Consider the following 26,101-nt stretch of genomic DNA (forward strand, 5'->3'; position numbering starts at 1 on the left):
TGCAGTGGAACAGCTGGCTAAGTAATTAGTTTGTTGAATTTGATGCATTTGACTCTTCAGCTGTTCAATGGGTTGACAGTGCACTTGAGGTCATGAAATTATTGATATTTTTACCTTAGCCAGCCCGCAAACAAGTCCAATTGACAAATTAAAAATTGAACTCGTATAATTTATGGAATGACAACTTAGACAATAAAATAATTATTTCTTTAAAAATGTGTATCAAACATTAAAAGACCATAGGACAGAGATAAAATTAAGCCTGATTTATGAAGGATAAAGACAAAAAAAACATGTCAGTTAGAGCTAAAACTGGAGCATGGAAACTAAACAAGTCCAAGAATCATACTGATTCTTTCCATAAATCAACTACTTTCCAACCGTTGACAATTATTGTTTTTTATAGCCAGTTCTCTTCTCGCCCTCTAATTTCATCAGATCTCCCAACATCACCACAAAATCTTTGAAATGCCATTGCTGGATTGAGGGACATGGGTGAAAGGGGATAGGGGAATGGAAAGATGAGTTATAAAAGGGAACTGGGGACTTGGAGATGGTAGCGGTAGCGGTGGAAGATGAGGAGGAGGAGGGTAGAGGAACAGGTTGACACCCATATCCCTCCCACTGGCTTTACATTTCACCACTCTTCTTTCCTTATCTGACACTCTGCTGACTCCTTGTCACCTCTAACCTTTATCACTAACTCCATTCACCTGCCAATTACCCCATCCCTCACGTGCTTCCACCGTTCAATTGCTGGGCTTTTAACCACCCATACTTCTCTTTTCCAGCTTTCTCTCCCCCCCGCCCCCTTCCCCAAATCCATCAGTCTGAAGAAGGGCCCCGACCCGAAACATAATTTGTCCATTTCCCTCCACTAATGCTGCTGCCTGACCCTATTGAGTTCTTTGAATACCTTGTTTCAAACAGATTTAAAAAAATGTAAATCGTGTGATTTTTGGCTTTATTAATGGAAGAATGTAGCATAAAAGTAATTGTAATACTGTAACAAACATAAGATTTTGGCATAGAGTACCAAGAGGAAATTTAATGGAGTTACTAAAAATCATGAATTATTTGCAAATGGAAAACAAAAATGTTTCCAATGACAGATGAGACAAATTTAGGTTAAAAACAACAGTTGATCCGGGGAGCCATTTTTTTACACACGATGAATTGCGAACTGAAATGAATTATCTGAAAGGGTGGAAGAAAAGAATTAAGTGATCACTTTCAAAAGTTTGGTAAATATTTTAAAGGATGAATTTAATTATGGTAACAAAGGAAGGATCCCATTGAATAGTTTCACCAAATAAATGGCACAAGGTGAAAGGTTGAATAACATCTTAATTTCATGAACTTCTTGGCCATAAGTGCTAAAAACTTGACAAAGGCTACTCATTACATCTATGACACTCATGTTACCTTGGGATGACAAGTCTGGAATCCACACAGGACAAAACTAACTAGCCAATTTTGTGTGGCTGTCTAATAGTAGTAAAGTGTCAGATGACGTGACTCATGTGCCTTTAAGGTAGTTACTCACCAATAATCTGTTTATGCCTGACCTCAATTCAGTTTACATTGGAATTTGAGCTGCTTACCTCAGATTAGCCTTAACCAGACAGTGTCAGAAGGAAATTTCTTCTCTGTATATTTCTACTTTACCCACAGGAAGGTGGATATATGCCGCTCCAGGTCTTTATTTATGGAAGCATCCTTGTTCCGAACCATCTTCCCCTTTCTGATTGCAAGATGTAATTGTTGCTGCAAGCTGCTATTTTTCCTCATCTCTGCACTATAGGTGGCTCATTTAATCATATCAGAGAGCAGTTGAGACAATAGACACCAGGTGTAGGAGTAGGCCATTCGGCCCTTCGAGCCAGCACCGCCATTCAATGTGATCATGGCTGATCATTCACAATCAGTACCCCGTTCCTGCCTTCTCCCCATATGCCCCTGAGAGTTGTCATTCATTTATAAGTTACTGCCCCTCTATTAGTTGTTAATGGGTGAGGTAGTTTTTCTGATGATTCCGGTCTTCATAAGTATTCACACCTTTTCTGACATAACAGAACGGGTGCGAATCCCTCTGAGGACCAGTCATTCTACGAAAGATCCATGGGTCCCTTTTGGAAAGTAGAGTTCAGAGCATATCATAACCCGGTGAAGAGCAAACAAAAGAAACACAACTAATGTCATGTTCGTCAATGACCTCGCATTGCTTTTGTCCCTCATCAATAGCATGAAGATGATCAGTGGCAAGTTAAGGGTAGGGTAGAGGTAGTGCACTTTGTAAGAAGAGTCGCTTCACGAATTCTGTTCAGTATCCCCAAGTTTCACAGATTTGTCATGGCTCGGCTGGATAGATACATCAAGAGTGCAAACACAATTTGGAACAAGAATAGAGAATTTGCTTTATGAGCCTGTATTAATGGACTCTGTGCATCTGCCAGTACTGACCATTGAGGCTGCAGATTATGCAGGCATGTGAATTTTCCGCGGATTTCCGCGTTTTTAAAATCCATTTTCCGTACTTTTTTACATGGTTTCCACGTTTTTCACTTTGCCAAATAAATGGAGAAATCGTATCGAAAAAAAAAAAGAAGATGTTTAGACTTGTAATGAACACTAGGGTTCCGCTAGAGGTCACTAGGGGTTCCGCGAGAAATCCCCCCTGCGCGCCCTGGAAATCTCCCCGGAAATGTGGCACTAGGCTGGGCAAGGCAGCCAATATCGACTTCATCGGGACTTCCATGGCCAATTTGTCAATTCGGTCGCTAGAGGTTCCGCGAGAAATCCCCCGGCGCCCTGGAAGTCTACCCAAAAATGTGGAACATGGGCTGGGCAAGGCAGCCAATCTCAACCTCATCGGGACTTCCACGGCCGATCGGTGGGTTGAATTTGAAACCTGCGGCAGGGGCTCTGGAACTCCAGCCCAGCTGGAGCCAGCACATCTATCCCCATAGCCGACTTCCTTGGCCTGTTGGATAAACCAGCAAAGCTCCGGAACCAAGTGCCAGAAAATCAGTGGTGGAACTGTAATGAGTAAATATTAAATTTAAGTGCAAGATTATATAACTAAATTAATTAGGACAGGGTTAAAATATAAAACACAGCAGAAAAGCCAATTACCTTTTTGGGCTGATTATCAATTAAAGTGCGAATTTACTTCAAAATGTTATTAGTGTACAGTGTCATATTCACATTATTTTGTAATATCTGTTTTTTGAAATGCACCAAAAGAGGCTTGAAACTGGTAATTTTGTGTGTAAATTTTCAAAAAAATCTCACACCTTGCGCAAGCAGTTGGCTCTTTTCCTCTTTTTTTTTTTACCTCACTCACATGCCCGATTATGCAATCTTCAGAGTTCTCTTTTGAATTTATCTGAAGTTATCTAACTACCATCCTCCTGCAAATCAAAGTGAATCAGCAACAATGGAAAGGTAACAGTTCCAACTTCAAAGCTGCACTTTTATCAGTGTTCATTATTGCTGTTGGATTGGTGAAATCTCCTTACTATCATCTTTGTGATATTACCAGGAGGAATTTTAAGGCTCAGGGCTTATGGGAGTGGAGAATATTGAAGGTGGTATTAACACCTACATACCAAAGGAACTTGTGTTAAGGACAAAGTACAACTTTTTTTTAACATCTTGTCATATCTTGATTACTTATTTTGAACCATGCTGTTGCAAGTCAAACATTATACTGATGCAAAAAAGAAAAATGACAAATTGAGACAGTAATTACCAGTCAGTAATAGTTAAAGTAAGATTAGTGTACTCACAATCTAGTACATATAATGAAGGATATGATGTTGGTATGTAAAATGGGTCCCTGCCACTTCTGCTCAGAAATTTTAGCCATAAATGCTGATGTCTATTAAAACTCCAAATTGTTTGAAAATTTGTCACTTTCCCTTTCTTTTTATTCCAGGGAGATTCTATGGAGTTGGAAACATGGTGTTTGGAAATGAGTGAAAAGTAAGTTAATTCTCTGAGAATTAAAAATTGAAAGCAAAACCATCTTATCTTGGTAAATCAAAGGGAATTTGAGAACAAGTTTTGCCTTCCTAAGTCATCCTGGAGCTTCAAAATATTGGAGGAGTGGTAAAGAGTTGTCTTGCATTAGCATGGATGAAGGGCACTTTTGATTAAAATCCTGATGAGAAGATTGTTGCTGTTTCAAATAACACTGTTTTCAGCTACTTTATCCCTAATGTCAAATGAAATGGAAATGCGGAGTCTGGTTTGAGGTAACTTGTTTCTCCAACAATGTTGATCTTTTGTTTTACTCAGGTGTGATAAAGAAATTAAGGTTTCCTACACTGTCTACAACAGATTGTCATTGCTGTTGAAATCACTCCTTGCAATCACAAGAGTGACACCTGCATACAAACTATCCAGAAAACAAGGACATGACTATGTAATCCTGTACAGGTAAAAGGAAAAGGCCATTTCCCAGCTACTTCTAGTGTTCTAATTTTGTTATTTTCTTCAAACTGTATGCTGGTGAGGTTTGACTTATTGTTACTCATAGGGTGAAATGACTGCGCTAAATGTATGGATATATGATTTACTTATAATATCCCATCCCCATGAGGTAGTAAGACTCATTTGAGGCTCATCAGAATATATGGATGACTTGCTAAGCCACTTGAGATGAAACCAGATTTCATGTGGCATTGGAATTGCACCTAAACGAAGATAGTGTAAAAAAAATGTTATCTAAAGAAGTTAATGAATCAGTGGATATTTACAACAATGCAACTGCATAATAGTCATTTTACTATTGCAAGTATCTCAATCTTTTTAAACTAAACCCAGATTTTCTCATGTGAGAGGATTTAAACCTGTCTTTAATGGATTATTGTAAAACCTGAAGAAGGGTCTCGACCCAAAACGTCACCCATTCCTTCTCTCCAGAGATGCTGCCTATCCCGCTGATTTACTTCAGCATTTTGTGTTTATCTTCGGTTTAAACGGGCATCTGCAGTTCCTTCCTACACATTATAAAAACAAGCTTTAGGATTATTCTGCCAGCAACCGTAACAATCTACTGCCATCTCCAAGCTTTTTTTGAATAATTTTCCCTAAAAATTATTTATTTTAATTTTGTTTTTGCTGGTCTACTGAATTTATGGCAATTATTTCCCTCAATTTAAATTTGCACAAAATCTATTATGGTATGCTTTGGATTTGAAATCATTACAAATGACTCAAATTTTCTGAACTTATCCAATTATTTTAAGGTATGGTCATTCATTATATTTTACATGAATATTTGTGATTTTTTTTTGTTTTGTTTTCAATTTTGCAGGATATACTTTGGAGAAGTACAGCTGAGTGGCCTGGGTGAAGGTTTGTTTATAAATTTTGTACCCATTCTTCTAGATCTTGCTATCTTTGCCTAATTGGGGAATTGCAAACCATTCTTTATGACATGAAGAATCCTTAAGGTCAATGGTAATAAGCCAGCCTAAGGTTAAACCATAATTTCCTCTCGCTGGTGTCCAGGTTCCCACGCCTCTTAATCCCCCCTCTCTGGGGTCTCAATCCCGCGCCTTCCCAGCCCCATGGCTAGATTTTCTGACTATTTAATCCATAACAATGTAACGTCCAAATAAAGTTAATTAAAAGAATGCCGGATTATTAATCGAAAAAATGTCTAATGGCTGGGAAATCTGTTAGGCCTACTCCACTGAAGTTTCAAATGTTCTGGATTATCGGTTATACTGCGCCTTTTTCTAATGTTTGGGATAATACGAGCAAGTTTGTTTCTGGCCTTTTGCTAACTCCTTTGAAGGACGTGTGAGTTAAATGGCATTGTCATATTGATGGTTCAGATAAAGGTTTCAACCTCCTTTCTCCAATGAACATGAGAGAACTAGTATGCTATAGTTTTTAAAAACATTTTTTATTTACCGGCCACGATAAGATTTGAACTTCAACCCGGGACGTCATGCCATTCAGAAACCAGAAATCTAAATTTAAGTTATCGTAATATACTTGTCATGAACATGCTCAGGTAGAATGATTCCTGTAGGTAATTTCAGTAAGCAATCATTTGCTTCGTGGTCTTATTTAATTTCACCAATAGTATATTGTTACACTCCATATTGCAGGATTCAACAATTTTGTCCGTTGGAGATATTTCCCAAATGTTTTTGCCAAAGTCAGACTTTCAAGTTGTATGCATCTGAATGTAAATTGTCCCTAATGTGTAGGATAGTGCTAGTGTATGGGGATCGCTGAACTGCGCAGACTTGGTGGGCCGAAGGGCCTGTTTCCGTGCTGCATGTCTAAAGTAAACTAAACTAAAATTTGGTGTAGTTTTTGAAGAAATATGCTCAGATTTTCTCCAAATTTTACCATGAATATTCCTTCTGTGGGACTTTGTCCAGTACACTCCACCAAAGTAGGCCAATTGTTTTTAACCATCAATGCAATTGTGCATGAAGCCTGAATTCATCTGTGCTTTCATAAGAAATAAGAACAAGCAGGGACTAGGTGATGTTTCTGGTCGAGACCCAGTCTGAAGAAGGATCTCGACCCAAAATGTCACCCATTCCTTTTCTCCAGAGATGCTGCCTGTCCTGCTGAGTTACTCCAGCTTTTTTTGTCCATCTTTGGTTTTAACCAGCATCTGCAGTTCCTTCCTCACAAGGAGGGACTATCTGGCCCTTTGAACAAGGCTCCACCATTCATTGAGATCATGGCTAATCTTCAATCTCAGTAACTTATTCCAGTATTATCTTCAAAATTCTTGATTCCCTTGATGTTCAGAAGCAAAAGCTGAAACACACAGGTGTCATAGTGACTGCATGTTGTACTCTATGGAATAAATTTTGTTCCACTGAACTCAGTGAATTATATTACTGATGTCTCTCTCCCTCTCTCTCGTAGGTTTTCAGACTGTACGGGTTGGAATGGTTGGAACTCCCGTTGGCACTATTACTCTGTCTTGTGCTTACAGAACTAACCTGGCTTTCATGTCTAGCAGGTAAAGTCTAATACTATCTTAAGATTTGTACTGATGGAGCTGGCATAAGCAAAGTTAGGATAAATCTTACCTAGCACACAGCCAACAATGCCCCATTTTCTATTTCCTTTATCATCGTTACTTTTTTGCATTTTTCATTCATTTGTTCTATATCTCTACATCACCATCTATATCTCTTGTTTCCCTTTCCCCTGACTCTCAGTCTGAAGAAGAGTCTCGACTGAAACATCTGCTATTCTTTTTCTCCTGAGATGCTGTCTGACCCGCTGAGTTACTCCAGCTTTTTGTGTCTATCTTCGGTGTAAACCAGCATCTGCAATTCCTTCCTGCACATAAATAAATTTGAATATGGTTTCACAAATCTTAATCTTTTTGGATTATTGATAAGAGGTTAGATGATTGTATCCAATGTTTTTTGTTTAAATTTAATATTTAATAGGGTTATATAGTAAAATTAAAATGCTTTTAAGAATGAACATTTAACTTTCCCAATGAAATAAGGTGGTCCAAATGCAGTGCTTATGTGTGCTTGTGAGCGCAACCAGCCATGGTTGTTGCTACTGAAGAAGCTCTTCGTTCTCCATTGTCACGCCATCTATGGTTGAATAATTTGATGCTGCTTCAAACTGCATCAACGAGCAGTGACTAGGGTAAAAAAAAAACTGCACCGCTGTTTGCTCCTGGTGGGACTCTACCTCAAAATGTTATGTCACCTCGGAATAAGATGTGAGAAAGGGGAACTAAAATCAGGTTGGTGACATGTAGAAGAAAATATTACTTTCCTATCCCCATATGTTTACCCAGATTTCAGTGTGGTTTTACCAATACATTTCAAGATTCCTGAACACACTGCTCAAGGCCTGCCAGCCATTTCTTGGCTCCACAGCAAGGGGTTTGTTGAGTTTCTCAGCATTCAGTCTGGGAATTTGCTGTCAGGTGTTGAGCAGCATCCATAAGCCTATTCCTTTGATTGGACATTGCATGAAAAGAAGGTAAGAATGAGCTGTTAGATTTTTATTATAATGTATTTTAAATAATTTAAGATTCACATTATTAGACAATGAACAATAGGAGTAGGCCATTCGGCCCTTCGAGCCAGCACCACCATTCAATGTGATCATGGCTGATCATTCACAATCGGTACCCCTTTCCTGCCTTCTCTCCATACCCCCTGACTCTGCTATCTTTAAGAGCTCTATCTAGCTCTCTCTTGAAAGTATCCAGAGAAATGGCCTCACCTACCTTCTGAGGCAGAGAATTCCACAGATTTACAACTCTCTGACTGAAAAAGTTTTTCCTCATCTCCGTTCTAAATGGCCTACCCCTTAATCTTAAACTGTGGCCCCTGGTTCGGGACTCCCCCAACATTGGGAACATGTTTCTTGCCTCTAACGTGTCCAATCCCTTAATAATCTTATATGTTTCAATAAGATCCCCTCTCATCCTTCTAAATTCCAGTGTATACAAGCCTAGTCGCTCCAGTCTTTCTTCATATGACAGTCCCGCCATTCCGGAAATTAACCTAGTGAACCTATGCTGCACGCCCTCAATAGCAAGAATATCCTTCCTCAAATTTGGAGACCAAAACTGCACATAGTACTCCAGGTGTGGTCTCACTAGGGCCCTGTACAACTGCAGAAGGACCTCTTTTCTCCTATACTCAACTCCTCTTGTTATGTAGGCCAACATTCCATTGGCTTTCTTCACTGCCTGCTGTACCTGCAAGCTTCCTTTCAGTGACTGATGCACTAGGACACCCAGATCTCGTTGTACGTCCCCTTTTCCTAACTTGATACCATTCAGATAATAATCTGCCTTCCTATTCTTACCACCAAAGTGGATAACCTCACACTTATGCACATTAAACTACATCTGCCATGCATCCGCCCACTCACACAGCCTGTCCAAGTCACCCTGAAACCTCATAGCATCTTCCTCACAGTTCACACTACCACCCAGCTTTGTGTCATCTGCAAATTTGCTAATGTTACTTTTAATCCCTTCATCCAAGTCATTAATGTATATTGTAAATAGCTGCGGTCCCAGCACCGAGCCTTGCCGTACCCCACTAGTCACTGCCTGCCATTCTGAAAGGGACCCATTTATCCCCACACTTTGCTTTCTGTCTGTCAACCAATTTTCTATCCATGTCAGTACCCTATCCCCAATACCATGTGCTCTAATTTTGCCCACTAATCTCCTATCTGGGACCTTGTCGAAGGCTTTCTGAAAGTCAAGGTACACCACATCCACCGGCTCTCCCCTGTCCATTTTCCTAGATACATCCTCAAAAAATTCCAGAAGATTAGTCAAGCCTGATTTCCCCTTCGTAAATCCATGCTGACTTGGAACAATCCTGTTACTGCGATCCAAATGCTCCGCAATTTCGTCTTTTATAATTGACTCCAGCATCTTCCCTACCACTGATGTCAGACTAATTGGTCTATAATTTCCTGTTTTCTCTCTCCCTCCTTTCTTAAAAAGTGGGATAACATTAGCTGCCCTCCAATCCACAGGAACTGATCCTGAATCTATAGAACATTGGAAAATGATCACCAACGTGTCCACGATTTCTAGAGCCACCTCCTTAAGTATCCTGGGATGCAGACCCATTAGGCCCTGGGGATTTATCAGCCTTGTCTCCCATCAGTCTACCCAACACCATTTCCTGCCTAATGTGAATTTCCTTCAGTTCCTCCGTCACCCTAGGATCTCTGGCCACTAGAACATCTGGGAGATTGTATCTTCCTTAGTGAAGACAGATCCAAAGTACCGGTTCAACTCGTCTGCCATTTCCTTGTTCCCCATAATAAATTCACCTGCTTCTGTCTTCAAGGGACCCACATTTGCCTTAACTATTTTTTTCCTCTTCACGTACCTAAAGAAGCTTTTACTATCCTTCTTTATATTATTGGCTAGCTTACCCTCGAACCTCATCTTTTCTCCCCGTATTGCTTTTCGCCCCGTTTATTAGTTATCTTCTTTTGCTGTTTAAAAGAGTCGCAATCCTCTGGCTTCCTGCTCTTCTTTGCTATGTTATACTTCTCTTTTATTTTTATGCTGTCCTTGACTTCCCTTGTCAGCCACGGGTGCCTCTTACTCCCCTTAGAATCTTTCCTCCTCTTTGGGATGAATTCATCCTGCACCTTCTGCATTATTCCCAGGAATACCTGCCATTGCTGTTCCACTGTCTTCCCTGCTAGGGTCTCCTTCCAGTCAAATCTGGCCAGCTCCTCCCTCATGCCTCTATAATCCCATTTGCTATACTATAATACTGACACTTCCGATTTTCCCTTCTCCCTCTCAATTTGTAGATTAAAACTTATCATATTATGATCACTGCCTCCTAATGACTCTTTTACCTTGAGTTCCAAGATCGTCTTTACATTAAGTGTAATTACATTAAATATAATTTAGTGCATTTAGTTCAAAAGTTTTATCAAAAATGCCACTTTAATTTTATTTTCAATGACACACAGTAGCATTGGAAACCATAACAGTTTTGTCAGATGGTGAGGATGAGGCTCCAGCTTTATTGCTTATCAAGGGGATACAAAATAGTGTCATGGGCATTGTTTATTTTGACTTTACCACATCACCCACTTACATCAATTAAATCCCCATCATCATCAAAGTCTTGGCACTCAGTGCAAATCTCATAGCCCGATTCAGAAAAAATGAACATGAATTTGTGTGATCTGCCTGATTGTTCAAGTGTATCGCATGATAAATCTATGATTTTTAATATACTTTAGAGTCTTGTATTTACAAAATAGGTCCTGTGATAAGTGTTCACATTTAATAGTGAAGACGATCTTGGACTCTGTTCTTCAACTGCTGGTTCAGTTTAGTGCAGGATCATGATCCAGTGTGCATGAAATCTATTTGCAATCACAGTTCTGGATCATTTATTTATCTGCAAGCCACACAGTAGGTCATTGCGTACTATTTTACAAATGGGTGACAGATGAACAAGTGCAGTATTAGTGGAAGATTACCAATTGATTAGGGAGAAGATGGTAGCGAGGTGATTTGAGCAGGTTTGTTGAGGGGATGGCATGGGGATGGGAAGGGGAATTTTGCTGCAAAGAAGAGGAAGTAGATGGGGAGGAAGTCAGTAGAAAATGGTGCAATCATAGGTGGAGTTGGGAAGGGCAATCTGAAGAAAACAAATAACTTGCCTTACAAGAGAAAAATAGGCCATTGAAAATACTCAGTTGCCGTAATCCTATATCGGCATTTAAAACACTGAATAGTTCTGCACTCCCTCAATTATTAAATTGGATAGAGTGTGAAACGCTTCTTGGAAAGCAAATACAGAGTTGCATACCCTTGGTGCTTTGTTTTGCACTCTCAGTTCATTGTAAGGGGTTATTTCAAGAAGAGAACTATCAAATGGTTGTTTTATTTTTATACAGCAATAGATCTGGGGCAATAAACACTTTTAAATAGAATAATGGGATTGAGTACTGATCTGACTGGCTAAGAAGAGTGCTATCTCTGGAAGTGAAATTTAGAAATGATCTTGCTGTGATTTTCAAAATGGTGGTATACTGATAGATTAAATAACCCCTCCTGTGTTGTCATCATGAACAAAAGGAGATGATTCAATTAAGGTGAATGCAGAATGTAAACAATAAAAATTATGAGTAAATCAAGTGAGGTGTTTAAAAAACAATTAAAAGATATGGAATAGGGCAAGGAGCTGTCATCAGTAGAATCGCTTGCTTTACTAACTTTTCTTATCATGTCTTAGTTTAGTTCAAATACAGAAAGCACCCTGCGCCCACCCACATCACCCAAATGTGTTAAACTGATTCTTTAACGAGTCGGAATTTCAGTTTGCACTTTACACATTTGAAAATGTCGTCATCAGTGAGGAAAATACTAAACGCAACAAGGGACATAGACTAGTAAAATTCCAGATGAAATTTGCACACGGGTGATTTATTTTCACTGAAGAATCAGGAGGGAAGAACATAATAAAATATGAACAGGAAGAGAACATATATCTCTTTGAGCTTGCTAAGCTATTCAATAAGGGAGCAGCCAACCTAATCACTGCCTCTGCTCCATTTTCCTTGATTCCCTTATCGAATTTACCTATAATACCTGTTGGTATTGGCCATGGATGTATTCATCCATGATTCTTGGTGTAGTGAATTCCCAAGATTTACCATCCCTATGACAAGAAACCCCTCCTCTCTCAAATTGGCAATGTGTACTCTCAATCCATGGCCCTTCATTCCATATGAGTTGAAACATCTTCTCCATGTCTACCCTGTCAAGCCGTTGCAGAACCTTGTATCTTTTAATAATATTATTCTCATTCCTCTGAACTTCGGTAGAGTATTTGTGCAATCTGATCATCCTTTCTTCATAAGGCAATGTCATCATCCTAGGAATTAACCTCATGATTCTTGTGTTTCACGTGTGAGGACACCTACATCTCACTAACAGCAGCATTCTGTGGACTCTATCCATTTAAGCAATATTCTGCTTTTCTCTGTATCAAAATGATAATCTCTCATTTTTCCACACTACCAACTTTCTAGAAGAATTATTGCTAAGCAGATTTTGTGTTCCCACAACTTCCCACCCACCTTTTGCAAATTTGGTTATAGTATACTTGGTCTCTATATCTGAGTCAATAATATGGAGTGTAAACAGTTGACGCTCTAGCATTTGGCCCCTGTGGCACCCAACTGATTTTATCGCAACCTAAAAATAACGTGCATCACGAAGCTTTGATATCTCTTGATAAGCTAGTTCCAAATCTCTGCTAATATATTACCCCATCACCATGAGCTCTTTGCTTATGGAGTAACCTTCAGATACACTACTTGCAGAGAAACTCTTAATTTCCTGTTCTTTGTGTCCTTGGAGAATACCAATCAGTCTGTCAAACATAGTTTTTCTTTCATGAACTTCTTCAGATCTTGCTGCGACTCTGGCTGATTTTCTAAATGTCCTGCTAATGTTTGCGGTCCTGGGCAGAGCTGTTCCCAAACCAAGCTGTGATGCTTTCTATAGTGCACCTGGAGAAATTTGTAAGAGCCATTGGAGATGTGCCAAATTTCCTCTGTCTCCTCAGGAAGTAGAATGAGGTGCCTTGGCTGTCACATCATTGTGGTTGGTCCACGGCAGATCGTTGGTAATTTTAACACCAAGGAAGTTGAAGCTCTCAACCATTTGCACTTAAGCACCATTGTTGTCGATTTCGGAACCTACTCCACCATGCTTCCTAAAGTTGATGACTAGCTCCTTCATCTTGCTGACATTGAGGAGAGGTTATTGTCCTGACAACCTGTTGCTAGGTTCTCTATCTCCTTCCTGCACTCCGTCTCGTCGTTGTTTGTGATCCGGCCCACCAAGGTGATGGTGTGTGTAAACTTGTAGGTGGAGTTGGAGCCAAATTTGGCTACATAGTCATAAGGTGGATGTCAGAGCCACTGGACAGTAATTATCAAAGCACGCTACCGTACTTTCATTGGCACTGGGATGATAGCAGACATCTTAAACCAGGTGGGGTCCTCAGAATGGAGTAGTGATAGGTTAAAGTTTCCTTCCTTTCCTGATTATAAACTAAATGGCACAGTTTTAAAATGAATACTGAAATAGTTTCCTTTTGAAGGAGGTAAAAACAAATTAGAATTTTGAATGATATATAAAGATTCATAGTTGATGAATAAAGGCATAACATGTAAAAACAAGGATGTTGTAACATTTTGCAAAACATTTGTTCTTACCCCCAAATGGAGCGTAGTAGATAATTTGGAAGGTTTTAGGAAGGAAATTAAAAAACGATGTAGAAAAAATGACCAGGAATGGAAAAAAGAGATAATTAGAATCAGTGAAGCTGAGATTCTTCTTCTTTGTGAATTCAGTGAACAAATTTCCTGTACCCGATCAGTTGTTACACAGGGGTCACCTGTATCATTATCTTCTAACAGGGGTAAGATCATTTTGTTTGAGTATTGCATGAACTATATCAGTAATACTGCAGCTTCCCAAATCAGGGAGAGGAAAAATAGCATCTCATTGACAATTCAAGTTGGATGCAAAATGTGTTTGAAGAAAAGGAACAGCTGAATGTCCTCCAGACCTCTCCTAGAGTTTTATATTATATGATAACCCCAATAATTTTGTTTTTATGGAATATGGATTAAAAATCATTTTGAGTCAAGTCATGATTGGCATTTGTTTTCATTTTTATATAGGTAAGACATAAGTAAGTAAAATCCTGAAGAAAACAAATTAGGTCTCTAGCTTATTGTTTTCTCTATATCTTTGTTTGGAAGTATGCACCCATTTCTGTACCCAAGAATGAAGGCAACAATAAGGAATAGTGAGGATTTTGCTCAAAGGCACCAAATTGAGCCCTTTAATACAACTTGAGAAGGAGCATTATCTCTCATTGGTCGTGCCAGATCAGCTGCCCAGTCAAAATTGAATGCAAATTATTTTTGGTAGTTTATTTGTGGCAATTGTAAGAATTGATAAATCTCACAACCTCTGTCCGTTGCTTTATGTTTGTAGTAAAGCAGTTTTGGTGCTTGCACCATTGCAGTAACAGTATGAAATGTTTTGTGGCTCCTTAATTTAATAAAGAAGTCCATACTTAAATTCTAGACTTTAAAAATAATTGGGACAGTTTGGGACAGGAGAATCAAAATTGAAGGATATACATATTTACTATAATTTGCAGTGGTTTACAAAAGAGACCTTGAGCGTGGGGGCCTTCAAAAATGCTCAATGGATGGGTAGGTTGCTGTGGCCCATTGCAACAGGGGCCTGATATTGCGCTGTCTGTAATTTATGCACCTATTGCAATTTAAGTAAGAACCTACAAGTTTTGAATTACTGTGGTAATCAGTCTATATATTTGACATTATAATGGCCAGCAGAATTTAATATTACAGGAATATACTGGGTCACCACCATAGACCAAGCTCTAACAGATTAACATAGGTTTCTTTATTTCCGTGGCTGCCAGAGTTTCCTTTCTCTTATCCACATCAGAGATTAATTCCACATTCTAGTTCATGTTTCAATGTACCTGACATTCAATCAGCTTGTAAAATGTTGTCCGGGAGCAAAGAATACTGACTATTTGAATAATGACTACATGATAATTGAAGAATGTACAGTAATTTAAGTAAAATAGATGAGAGGGTGAATTTATATATAATTTTTCATTTGCTGTTGTCCTTGGTATAAATGTAAACTGCATGTAAACTACGGGGATAGGAAGAAAATTGAAGCAAAGGAAAAGGAATGGCAACTTTTCAAATTATCTACTTCTAGTAATTTGTTTTAGAGAGTAGATTTGCACTGTTTTACACAGGAGTACATATTGGCAGCACGCTAGCAAATAAAGAAAATTCTTCCTCTAGCCTAAGGGCCAGATATAAAATTTAAATGTTAATTTGCCCTTCTTGTAAGTCAGCAGTCTTTTAATCAGTTGGATTTATGTAAGAAATTGCAGCAATCTTTTGAATTCATTTCAGTGGTTTTTAAATACTGCTCAATTAAATAGAATTATGAGAGTTGGCATGTCTTCAATGTGTTAAATGATGAAATAATTATCAATCACAAGCTATTTGGCGTAACTTAATAGAAATTAAAACTTAACCAAGAATACTGATATTTTCCACTGGTATAAAATTAAACAAAACACTGATCAGTAATGTAAGAGCAGTAGTAGATTAGCTTTTGAAGCATTAAGTAGAGAACAATTATTTTTGCTGATTGGAGAATCAATGAAAAGGAGTAGTAAATCAATAAAGTAAAAGCACAAGTCAGAATTTTTTTATACGATACATTATTGAAGTCCGGAATATTTTTGTCCCAACTTCTTCCTCTCTCAATATCTACTTAAAGGAAAACTGTATACAAAGAAAAATATTTTGAGCAGAGACATAAAGAGGGGGATAATATATATAGTTTAAAAATTTTCTTGTGTAATCAGACATGGAACCAATGAGTCAAAAGATCTCACTTCTGTTTTAGAAATGGAGTTTTATCACAGTACACATTATAAATTAATAGTAAATTCAAGGCTGCAAACTAATCTTGAGAATGAGAAGATGTTTTGAAAATAGTATTTCCTTTTCATAATACATGAAGGATGATTCTTTAGTTTAGTTCAGAGATACAGCACAGAAACAGGCCCTTTGGCCCACCGAGTCTGCACTGACCAGTGATCCCTGCACATTAACACCATCACATTAACACACACTAGGGACAATTTACACTTATACTAAACCAATGAACCTACATACCTGTATGTCTTTGGAGTGTGGGAAGAAACCGAAGATCTCGGAGAAAACCCATGCAGTCACGGGGAGAACATGCAAACTCCGTACAGACAGCACCCGTAGTCAGGATCGAACCCGGGTCTCCGGTGCTGCAAGCCCTGTAAGGCAGCAACTCTACCGCTGCGCCATCGTGGCTGCCCTTTTTCATTTTCCTTTCACCATTCACCCAGAGGCCGAAGGTTGTCAGATCAACTGTTGTGCTTTGTGTCTTGTTGTAATTCGAGTGAGGATGGGCAAATCAAATTTGGAATGCAATTACATTCCACTTTTTTTACTGTCATTCCTTGAATCCCCTTTTACCTCGGTTGCCCTACAGTTTTAAATATGAGAAGAAAGACATTCTGGAAGGAAATAGCTCTAAAATTAAAACTCATAAATGCATCTTTTGTCCAAAATACAACTGAGGGGAAAAAGATGTGGCACCTTCTCCATTGTACATGCACCATTCATTCTCAATGTGATTTTTCACCTTGCTGAACAGAATAGCTCTGGTTATTCTACACCTGCAATCATTTTGATATTATTACCAGGTATCAGTTTTGACAAATGGACTATCACTAAGTTAGACCTCTGTCCCACTGCTTAATGTGATCAGATAAGCAGGGAACATAATGGTTGTCTTTTTTTCTAGGAGCTCTTTTATGTTGTAATTTTTACTTTGAATTATTTCACAGGCAGCTGGAGCGGACCCAGCCAATCATGGGAATTATCATAGACCACTTTGTAGATCGTCCCTATAGTGGATCATCACCACTGCACCCTTGTAACTACAGGTGGGACAGTAACATATAGTCATTAAGTATAAAGTGCACATTGACAGCTGTACTATAGAGTCAAGGTTCAGGTAGTTTATTGAAGTTGCTAGTCAAGTCCATTCCGGGAAATAACATTGTAGCTTAGTTCTAGTTTAATGTCTTGAAGATAAGTTGTCACTGATTGATTTGGGAAGTGTTTCTAAATTGTGTGATCCCGATTTGCAATGGGTGTGTTATTCTATTTCACACCAAAGCTTTCTTTGACACTGGTGTAACAGTGGGGAAATTATAATTTCCCAACTTAAAATCAAAACACTTTTGAAAACCAGAATAAAGATTAATAACCCTTTATTTTCTTGTCAATTTCATTTCACCTTTTTCATGTTCTTAATTTTGTATCTCATGTTTTCTACTTCTTTTCCCCTTTTGAATAAATGTAGTTGGACTATAATTATGTGCACATTTCTAAACTGTGTTCAAACAGACCACCATTTAATACAGTGCAATATCCAGAGCGTGATGTATAAATGCACCCAAAAATAATAGACTAGCAAGAGCTATCGCTATTGAATAAACCCCCCCCCCCCCCACCTGATAATATCAATGATCACACAACTCGGTAAGCTTTCAATTTGACAAATCTAAAAAGTGGCACTTCTTATTCACTCATCGAACAACCAGGTTTTACCAGCCCCCTTCCCCTTGAAATTGTGATGTTTAAAGGGATTTTTATAGATTTTAGAGATACAGCACGAAAACAGGCCCTTCGGCCCACCGAGTCCGTGCCGCCCAGCGATCCCCGCACACTAACACTATCCTACACACACTAGGGACAATTTTTACATTTACTCAGTCAATTACCTACATACCTGTACGTCTTTGGAGTGTGGGAGGAAACCGAAGATCTCGTAGAAAACCCACGCAGGTCAAGGGGAGAACAATAGACGATAGACAATAGGTGCAGGAGTAGGCCATTCGGCCCTTCGAGCCAGCACCGCCATTCAATGTGATCATGGCTGATCATTCTCAATCAGTACCCCGTTCCTGCTTTCTCCCCATACCCCTTGACTCCGCTATCCTTAAGAGCTCTATCTAGCTCTCTCTTGAATGTATTCAGAGAATTGGCCTCCACTACCCTCTGAGGCAGAGAATTCCACAGATTCACAACTCTCTGACTGAAAAAGTTTTTCCTCATCTCTGTTCTAAATGGCCTACCCCTTATTCTTAAACTGTGGCCCCTGCTTCTGGACTCCCCCAACATTGGGAGCATGTTTCCTGCCTCTAATGTGTCCAACCACTTAATAATCTTATACGTTTCGATAAGACCCCCTCTCATCCTTCTAAATTCCAGTGTATACAAGCCTCGTCGCTCCAGTCTCAACGTACAAACTCCGTACAGATGGCGCCCGTAGTCAGGATCGAACCTGAGTCTCTGGCGCTGCATTCGCTGTAAGGCAGCAACTCTACCGCTGCGCCACAGTGCCGCCCGGGATAATGCTGTGATGCTGTGCTCTTTGTCCTTGATGTGCTTACCACCTCAGATACAGCCATGTGAACGAGCCCAGATTGCTTTGCTCATGGTGATCACAGTCATTCTCAACTGCTTAGCCTCAGAATCATTCCAGGCTGCTGCTACTGATTTCTGCCACATTGCACCATTTACTGCTCACAGCTGCATCCAAACTCTTAAAAGACAGAAGATGTATCTGCTTTTCTTCAGCTGACAGGATTCAATTGCCAAGGGGGTCTGGCTGCATTACAGGCTTTCCAAAGGAGCAGTCATTTATTGAAATCCTTGTAAAAATCCTCTCTGTTGCATCCTTCCACTGAGAATTTGCAATCTGTGAGTAATGTTCTTCACGTCTATCTGATCCTAATTGGCACATCCCTTGCTCACTTTCTTCCAGCCCAACCCCACGACCCACTCCTGATTACAGCGTCTATTCATTTAGTAACAATTTCTCCCAGGAACTATAAGAGTTGCTTCCTTACAGAACTGCTATATCCCTTATGAACCAAGTGCGGGTTGCCCGAGAGAACAAATAATGTCAGCTGCATTAACTTTCACTAGTTTAACAGAGAAGACTGCATTGAGACTGCTGTTGTCCAGATTGAGATGGGAACCAAACAGTGCTGTTCTGTGACAAAGCAAGATCTTAATTTTTATAGTATTTTAACAAACAGCATTAGAATGACCCACAAGCTGTTTTAATGTTTCCAAAAGCCAGTAAACCATTTTCTCACCATGTATTTTATCATAGACCTGTTTTAAAGTTACTAAAAGGCAGTTAACTAATTTATTTCCGTGTATTTTATCACCTAGGTAGTAGTCATCAAACCTGTGTTGGATAGCTTGGGGGTGGGTTGAGGGGTGGGAGTAGCGACTGCAGTTGCTCTCTAAAATAAAAACACAAAGTCAAAAATAGCCGGACACACCATATCTTTGGGAAGGGAAACTAAATGACTGTTTCACATTGAAGACCCTTTGTCAGAACTCAGAACAGCTTGAAGTTCCTCCTGTCTTTCAGTGCCGATTTACTTCGATTTCACCATTTTCAATCATAAATATTTTAGGAAAAAATGTAAATGGAAGTCTTTCTAATGTAGTACTTTCGAGTGAAAAATATCAAAGACAATTGCGATGGAATGCTGTCTCATCATGCTTGAGCAAGGCATATAGTCAGTGATGGCCAACATATTTAAATGCCCAATTTAGTCATGCTGTGAATAGGGGGAAGCAGCTGTTTTGAAGTAGCTAAATGCCCAAAGTGGAAATGGAAGATTCAAATTTGTGTTGTTGTATTTGCATGAATAACCTGTGAAACAGCTTGTGTTTTGCCTGCTGTCTGCCTTTCTCTACGCCTTTGCCTCCCCATACTTTATTTGGAACCAATACTTCCCAAGAACATCATGTTACGTCTTCATTGTTAGGACAGACATGGAGCACTGAGTGCAGTGCTGCTCACGAGACTGATGAGCACATGTGGTAAGATTCACCAAAATATTGAACCTGAATTGAACCCAGGGGACACTGGGTTTATTTTCTTGCAGTAAAGCTGGTTGAGGACTGATTTGATAAACATGAGGGAGATAGGATCAATCGTAAAAATCCATTTCAGTTGGTGAGGGTATCTCTACAAGAGGAAATATATTCAAGGTGAGATATCATTGTCTTGGGTGGGGGGGGACCTGATAGGATAATTCTTTCACTCGGCTACAATGCCTGAAGAGTTGTAGAAGCCAATACTCTTTGGGAAGCCTCCAGAGAAGTCCTTCAATAGCCAAGCCAAGGCAGCCTACAGATCCTAATGCATTATAGGTAGGTGCTTGGGTGACATATACACGTTGAACCAAAGGCCCTGTTTCTGTGCTGTATGTCTCTGTGGCTCGTTATACAATTTTTCTCCTTGTTTGTTATCTTGCAAACTGAGCTCTCTGTGAATGGGACTCTCACACATGAGATCACTAAAGCAATAGCCATTTTTAACACAATGCAAGAACATTTTTAGTTTGGACATTTCAACCTCTTCTACGCACTCTTAATTATTGTCCTACTCCTAATTTACATGTTTTGAGTTCCATTAATATGTTAACACGTTAGATCGTTAACATGTTGCTGGAAGATTTAATGCACACTCTGTCACGAGCCATCTCCCTACTTCAAACCTCATGCCAGTATAAATTAGTGCCTCGACCTACACCATCGTTAAGCTTTAATGTAATTCAATTTCATCCATTCTTTGCAGTTAACATTCTTTTTACTTATCATTTTGTTTCTCAACCTTGTTCCATGTTAACACATTGTGTTTGCTTTAACTATTTTTTGTAACACTAGTCCATTACTGCATTGATGCTGAAACACTAAAATTGGAAATGCTCTAAAGTAGTGTTATACATTTCATTACTTGATTACCAACTCTTACATGCCCTCCTTGCAAAGATAAGCACTCCTACTTGTCCAGTCAGTTGCCTTGTTAAACTCCTCCGTGCATTTTCCATTCTTACCTCGAATAGCATCTTCACACTTGGTACAACGTAGCTTACTGGACTCAACACTGGATTTGACAATTTGAAATAATCAACATTTTTCACGTTTACTACAAACCTACTGTCTCCTACTGTTATCTGGATGACACCTCTTCTCACCTACCACTTGCAAAGGTGCTATTCCCTACTCAATTCCTCTGTCTCTGCTGCTCTGCTCCTAAAATCAAGTGTTCCATTCTAGGACATCTGAGATATCCTCTTTGGTAAACATGGTTTCCCCCTGCTGTCATAGATGGATCCATCACCCACTCCTCTGTCTCCCATATTCCTCTCTCCCCCCCCCCCCCCCCCCCCCAGAAGAACCAGGTTAGAGTTCCCCGGGTCCCCACCTTTCACCCAACCTGTTTCAACATCCAGCACAAGATCGTCCAACATTTCTGTCACCTCCAACGTGAACCCACCATCAGTCACATTGCCCCTTCTCCAACACTTTCTGCCTTCTGCAGAGATCACTCGCACCACAGCTCCTCATTCCTTCCTACCCAAACCAACCTCTCCCCACGTACTTTCCCCTGTTACCACAGGACATGTAACACACAATTCTCAACTCCAATCCTTTTGTCTCACACTTTCTGTTTTAATCTCTGGCCTTTGTTCAACCTTCTGCCTAAAAAAAAAACCTTGCCTGTGTTTACCTATTACCTGCCACTCTTTGTTCTGCCTCTCCTTTCTCCTAGCTTTCTATCTTATCCCTCAATAATCAGTCTGAAGAAGAGTCCCGACTCAAAATGTCACCTATCCGTGTTCTGCAGAGATGCTGCCTGACCCACTGAGTTACTCAAGCACTTTGTGCCCTTTTTGAGAAACCAGCATCTGCTGTTCCTTGTTTCAACATTTTTGTCATTTTTATTTCAGATATCCAGAATTTGACTATGTTTTGGTAATTTTGAAAGAACCTCCTTTTACAGTTTCATCAGGCTGGCCTTTTGTTTCCCTTTAGCACCAGTTTTGATCTGAAATGTTAGTGCTGTTTCTCTTCCAACATGTGAACCCCGAACTGCTGAATTTTTACAACATTTACTGTATTCATTTCTTGAGTTTTCAGCTGTATTGCCTCTTCTGATACTCTGCATCCTCTTTCACATTATTTTCTGCCAAATCCTCATCGCAGTCTTAATTTATTTCTGACTACTCTCAGTTCAGGTAAAATTTAGTCAATCTGAAACATTAATGTTTTTACTGTCTGACCAACTGAACAATTTTTGTTTATTTCAGATATTCAGCATTGGCGACATTTTGCTTTTTTTTTTTACTATTCTGTGCTTTTTGTCAATTATTTCCAGTTGCACCCTGCTCTCTGTCAGAATCTATCCTCCCTCCATGGGGAAAAATGCCTACTATATTCTCCCCTACATCAAGTTCAACTTTTTATCATGCCATTTCATGCTGTCCATTGGTTTACAATGCCAAACATTAAAAACCCTATTTTGGGCCTTTTTTAACTTCTAGAATGTCTTCAGCCAGCCACATGTTAAGGCCTACATTTCTTGGACTTTTACTAATACATTTCGCACTTTGTTTTCTTCCCATTGATGGCTGATGTTTCCATTGACCTCGTCCAATGATCTCCACCTTCCTGTTTTTGAAATCCTCAAATTACATTTGCCACTTTTTAACATCTATCGCTTTGACTTGGCAGAACTTTTTGTCCATTTACGGTGCTATGATGCAATTGAATGTTTTTCCACTTGAAAGGTGCACTACCAATACAAGTAGTCAAGTGTTCTTGGTTGAGTGCAATGCCAGTGTTACTTAGTGGTTGGTAACTTTAATCATCCTCCAAGACTGAGTTGGTTCCATGTTTGCCAGTGCTGGCATTGATTAAGTGAGAGGCAGTACATGCCTTTCTTTGCATTCTTGAAGCATAGTTAGAGAAATCAGAAAACTTAGCAGCAGTGGTTGAGAACTTCAGGCACCACACACCCAGCCTGCAACAACCTCCCCAGCCCACCCCACCCCTCCCAAAGTCTAGACATACTTTAGTTTAGTTTTGTTTAGAGATAGAGCGCGAAACAGGCCCTTCAGCCCACCTACACACTTGGGATAATTTACAATTTTTACCGGTCAATTAACCTACAAACCTTTTCGTCTTTGGAGTGCGGGAGGTCACCGGAACACCCGGGGAAAACACGGTCACAGGCAGAACATACACTGTACTCTGTACAGAACCCGGGTGTCTGGCGCTGTAAAGCAGCAACTCTATTGCTGCGCCACCGTGCCTCCCTAATACTTGAGATTGATGAATCAGAATGGAGAATCTTGAACGCGAGCCTGCATTCTAATCAATGTCAGCATTTACTGGAGGTGACCTTGATCAGCTTTTCTGACACATAGAAGCAAACTGGTTCAAAATGTGGTTCAAAACCAGCCAATCCCCATCTACTAGCACTCTCCTCCGCCTAGCAGAGCTGCTTCTTACCCGTAACAACTTCTCCATTGACTCCTCCCACTTCCTCCAAACCAGAGGTGTAGCTATGGGCACTCGCATGGGCCCTAGCTATGCCTGCCTCTTTGTCGGGTACGTCGAGCAATCCCTGTTCCGGACGTACACTGGCCCCATCCCCGAACTCTACCTCCGCTACATCGACGACTGCATTGGTGCTACCTCTTGTACCCATGCAGAACTCACAGACTTCATACACTTCACTACCAATTTCCATCCTGCTCTTAAATATACTTGGACTATCTCCGACATCTTCCTAACGTTTCTTGACCTCACCTTCTCCATCACAGGAGACAGACTAGTGACTGACATCTATTATAAACCCACTGACTCGCACAGCTATCTGGACTACACTTCTTCCCACCCTGTCTCCTGCAAAAAGTCTATCCCCTACTCCAAATTCCTCCGTCTACGCCACATCTGCGCCCGGGATGAGGTGTTTCACACTAGGGCATCAGAGATGTCCTCATTCTTCAGGAAACACTTCCCCTCTTCCATTATAGATGAGGCTTTCACTAGGGCCTCTTCTATATCCCGCACCTCCGCTCTTGCTCCCCCTCCCCCCATTCGTAACAAGGACAGAATCCCCCTCGTTCTCACCTTCCACCCCATCAGCCAGCGTATCCAACAAATCATCCTCCAACATTTCCGTCACCTCCAACGGGACCCTATTCCTGGCCACTTCTTCCCATCCCCTCCCCTTTCTGCATTCCGAAGAGGGGATGTTCAACGAGATCTGGGTGTCCTAGTGCATCAGTCACTGAAAGGAAGCATGCAGGTACAGCAGGCAGTGAAGAAAGCCAATGGAATGTTGGCCTTCGTAACAAGAGGAGTTGAGTATAGGAGCAAAGAGGTCCTTCTACAGTTGTACCGGGCCCTGGTGAGACCGCACCTGGAGTACTGTGTGCAGTTTTGGTCTCCAAATTTGAGGAAGGATATTCTTGCTATTGAGGGTGTGCAGCGTAGGTTCACTAGGTTGATTCCCGGAATGGCGGGACTGTCGTATGTTGAAAGGCTGGAGCAATTAGGCTTGTATACACTGGAATTTAGAAGGATGAGGGGGGATCTTATTGAAACATATAAGATAATTAGGGGATTGGACACATTAGAGGCAGGAAACATGTTCCCAATGTTGGGGGAGTCCAGAACAAGGGGCCACAGTTTAAGAATAAGGGGTAAGCCATTTAGAACGGAGATGAGGAAGAACTTTTTCAGTCAGAGAGTGGTGAAGGTGTGGAATTCTCTGCCTCAGAAGGCAGTGGAGGCCAGTTCGTTGGATGCTTTCAAGGGAGAGCTGGATAGAGCTCTTAAGGATAGCGGAGTGAGGGGGTATGGGGAGAAGGCAGGAACGGGGTACTGATTGAGAGTGATCAGCCATGATCGCATTGAATGGCGGTGCTGGCTCGAAGGGCTGAATGGCCTACTCCTGCACCTATTGTCTATTGTAACTCCCTGGTCCACTCGTCGCTTCCTACCCAAACCACCCCATCCTCGGGCACTTTACCCTGCAACCGCAGGAGATGCAACACCTGTCCCTTTACCTCCCTCCTCAACTCCATCCAAGGACCAGTCTTTCCAGGTGAGACAGAGGTTGACCTGCACCTCCTCCAACCTCATCTATTGTATCCGCTGCTCTAGATGTCAACTTCTTTACATCGGCGAAACCAAACGCAGGCTAGGCGATCGTTTCGCTCAACACCTTCGCTCAGTCCGCCTTAACCAACCTGATCTCCCAGTGGCTGAGCACTTCAACTCCCCCTCCCACTCCTAGTCTGACCTTTCTGTCATGGGCCTCCTCCAGTGCCATAGTGAGGCCCACTGGACATTGGACGAACAGCACCTCATATTTCGCTTGGGCAGCTTGCAGCCCAGCGATATGAACATTGACTTCTCCAACTTTAGATAGTTCCTCTGTCCCTCTCTTCCCCTCCCCTTCCCAGTTCTCCCACTGTCTTCCTGTCTCCACCTATATCCTTCCTTTGACCTGCCCCCTTGACATCAGTCTGAAGAAGGGTCTCGACCCGAAACGTCACCCATTCCTTCTCTCCTGACATGCTGCCTGACCTGCTGAGTTACTCCAGCATTTTGTGAATAAATCGGTTCAAAATATTCTTTCCAATTGATTCTTCATGAATGTAGGATTCTTGGGGTAAAAGATTGCTGCGGATCTAATCCAAATTAAAGAGGGCTTTTATATATAAATAAAGTTTTGAAGCAGTGTTTTAATTTTTAGTGTACAGTGAAAACTTTGCTCCCTTCCTTCACATTGCTTGCTAGGGCAGAGTGGAACAGGTTACTGCTGAGGCTTGCACAATGTTGCAGAGTTTCCTGCTCCTTTTATGGATTATTTTGGGTCTGCTTTAAATGCTGTACATCCACACGTTAAACTGCAAAATGCTAATCACCAAGCTTCTCTTCAATTGGTTAAGAAGTTTGAGATTCCAAAGGCATACTGGCAGGTTAAATGATCACTGTAAATTGTTGCTAGTGCAGGCGGCTAGCAGTAGAATCAGTAAAGTGCTGATGGGTA

General features: G+C 40.5%; 1 protein-coding gene across 8 annotated transcripts in view; it reads left to right on the forward strand.

Annotated features, from left to right (window-relative positions):
• atg13 (ATG13 autophagy related 13 homolog (S. cerevisiae)) overlaps window positions 1-26,101 on the forward strand; it is a 72,459-nt gene that overhangs the window by 15,562 nt on the left and 30,796 nt on the right. For 5 of the 8 annotated variants that reach the window (XM_078415112.1, XM_078415115.1, XM_078415111.1 and 2 more), the window contains exons 5-9: window positions 3,941-3,987; window positions 4,303-4,443; window positions 5,324-5,364; window positions 6,910-7,006; window positions 17,001-17,099. In XM_078415112.1, the coding sequence (XP_078271238.1) occupies window positions 3,941-3,987; window positions 4,303-4,443; window positions 5,324-5,364; window positions 6,910-7,006; window positions 17,001-17,099 (425 nt within the window). The remainder of the gene's footprint in view (window positions 1-3,940; window positions 3,988-4,302; window positions 4,444-5,323; window positions 5,365-6,909; window positions 7,007-17,000; window positions 17,100-26,101) is intronic. The other 3 variants (XM_078415114.1, XM_078415116.1, XM_078415118.1) reach the window with 1 other exon arrangement.

The sequence above is a fragment of the Rhinoraja longicauda genome, chromosome 18, assembly GCF_053455715.1.
Source record: "Rhinoraja longicauda isolate Sanriku21f chromosome 18, sRhiLon1.1, whole genome shotgun sequence".
In the NCBI taxonomy this organism is placed as follows: domain Eukaryota; kingdom Metazoa; phylum Chordata; class Chondrichthyes; order Rajiformes; family Arhynchobatidae; genus Rhinoraja; species Rhinoraja longicauda.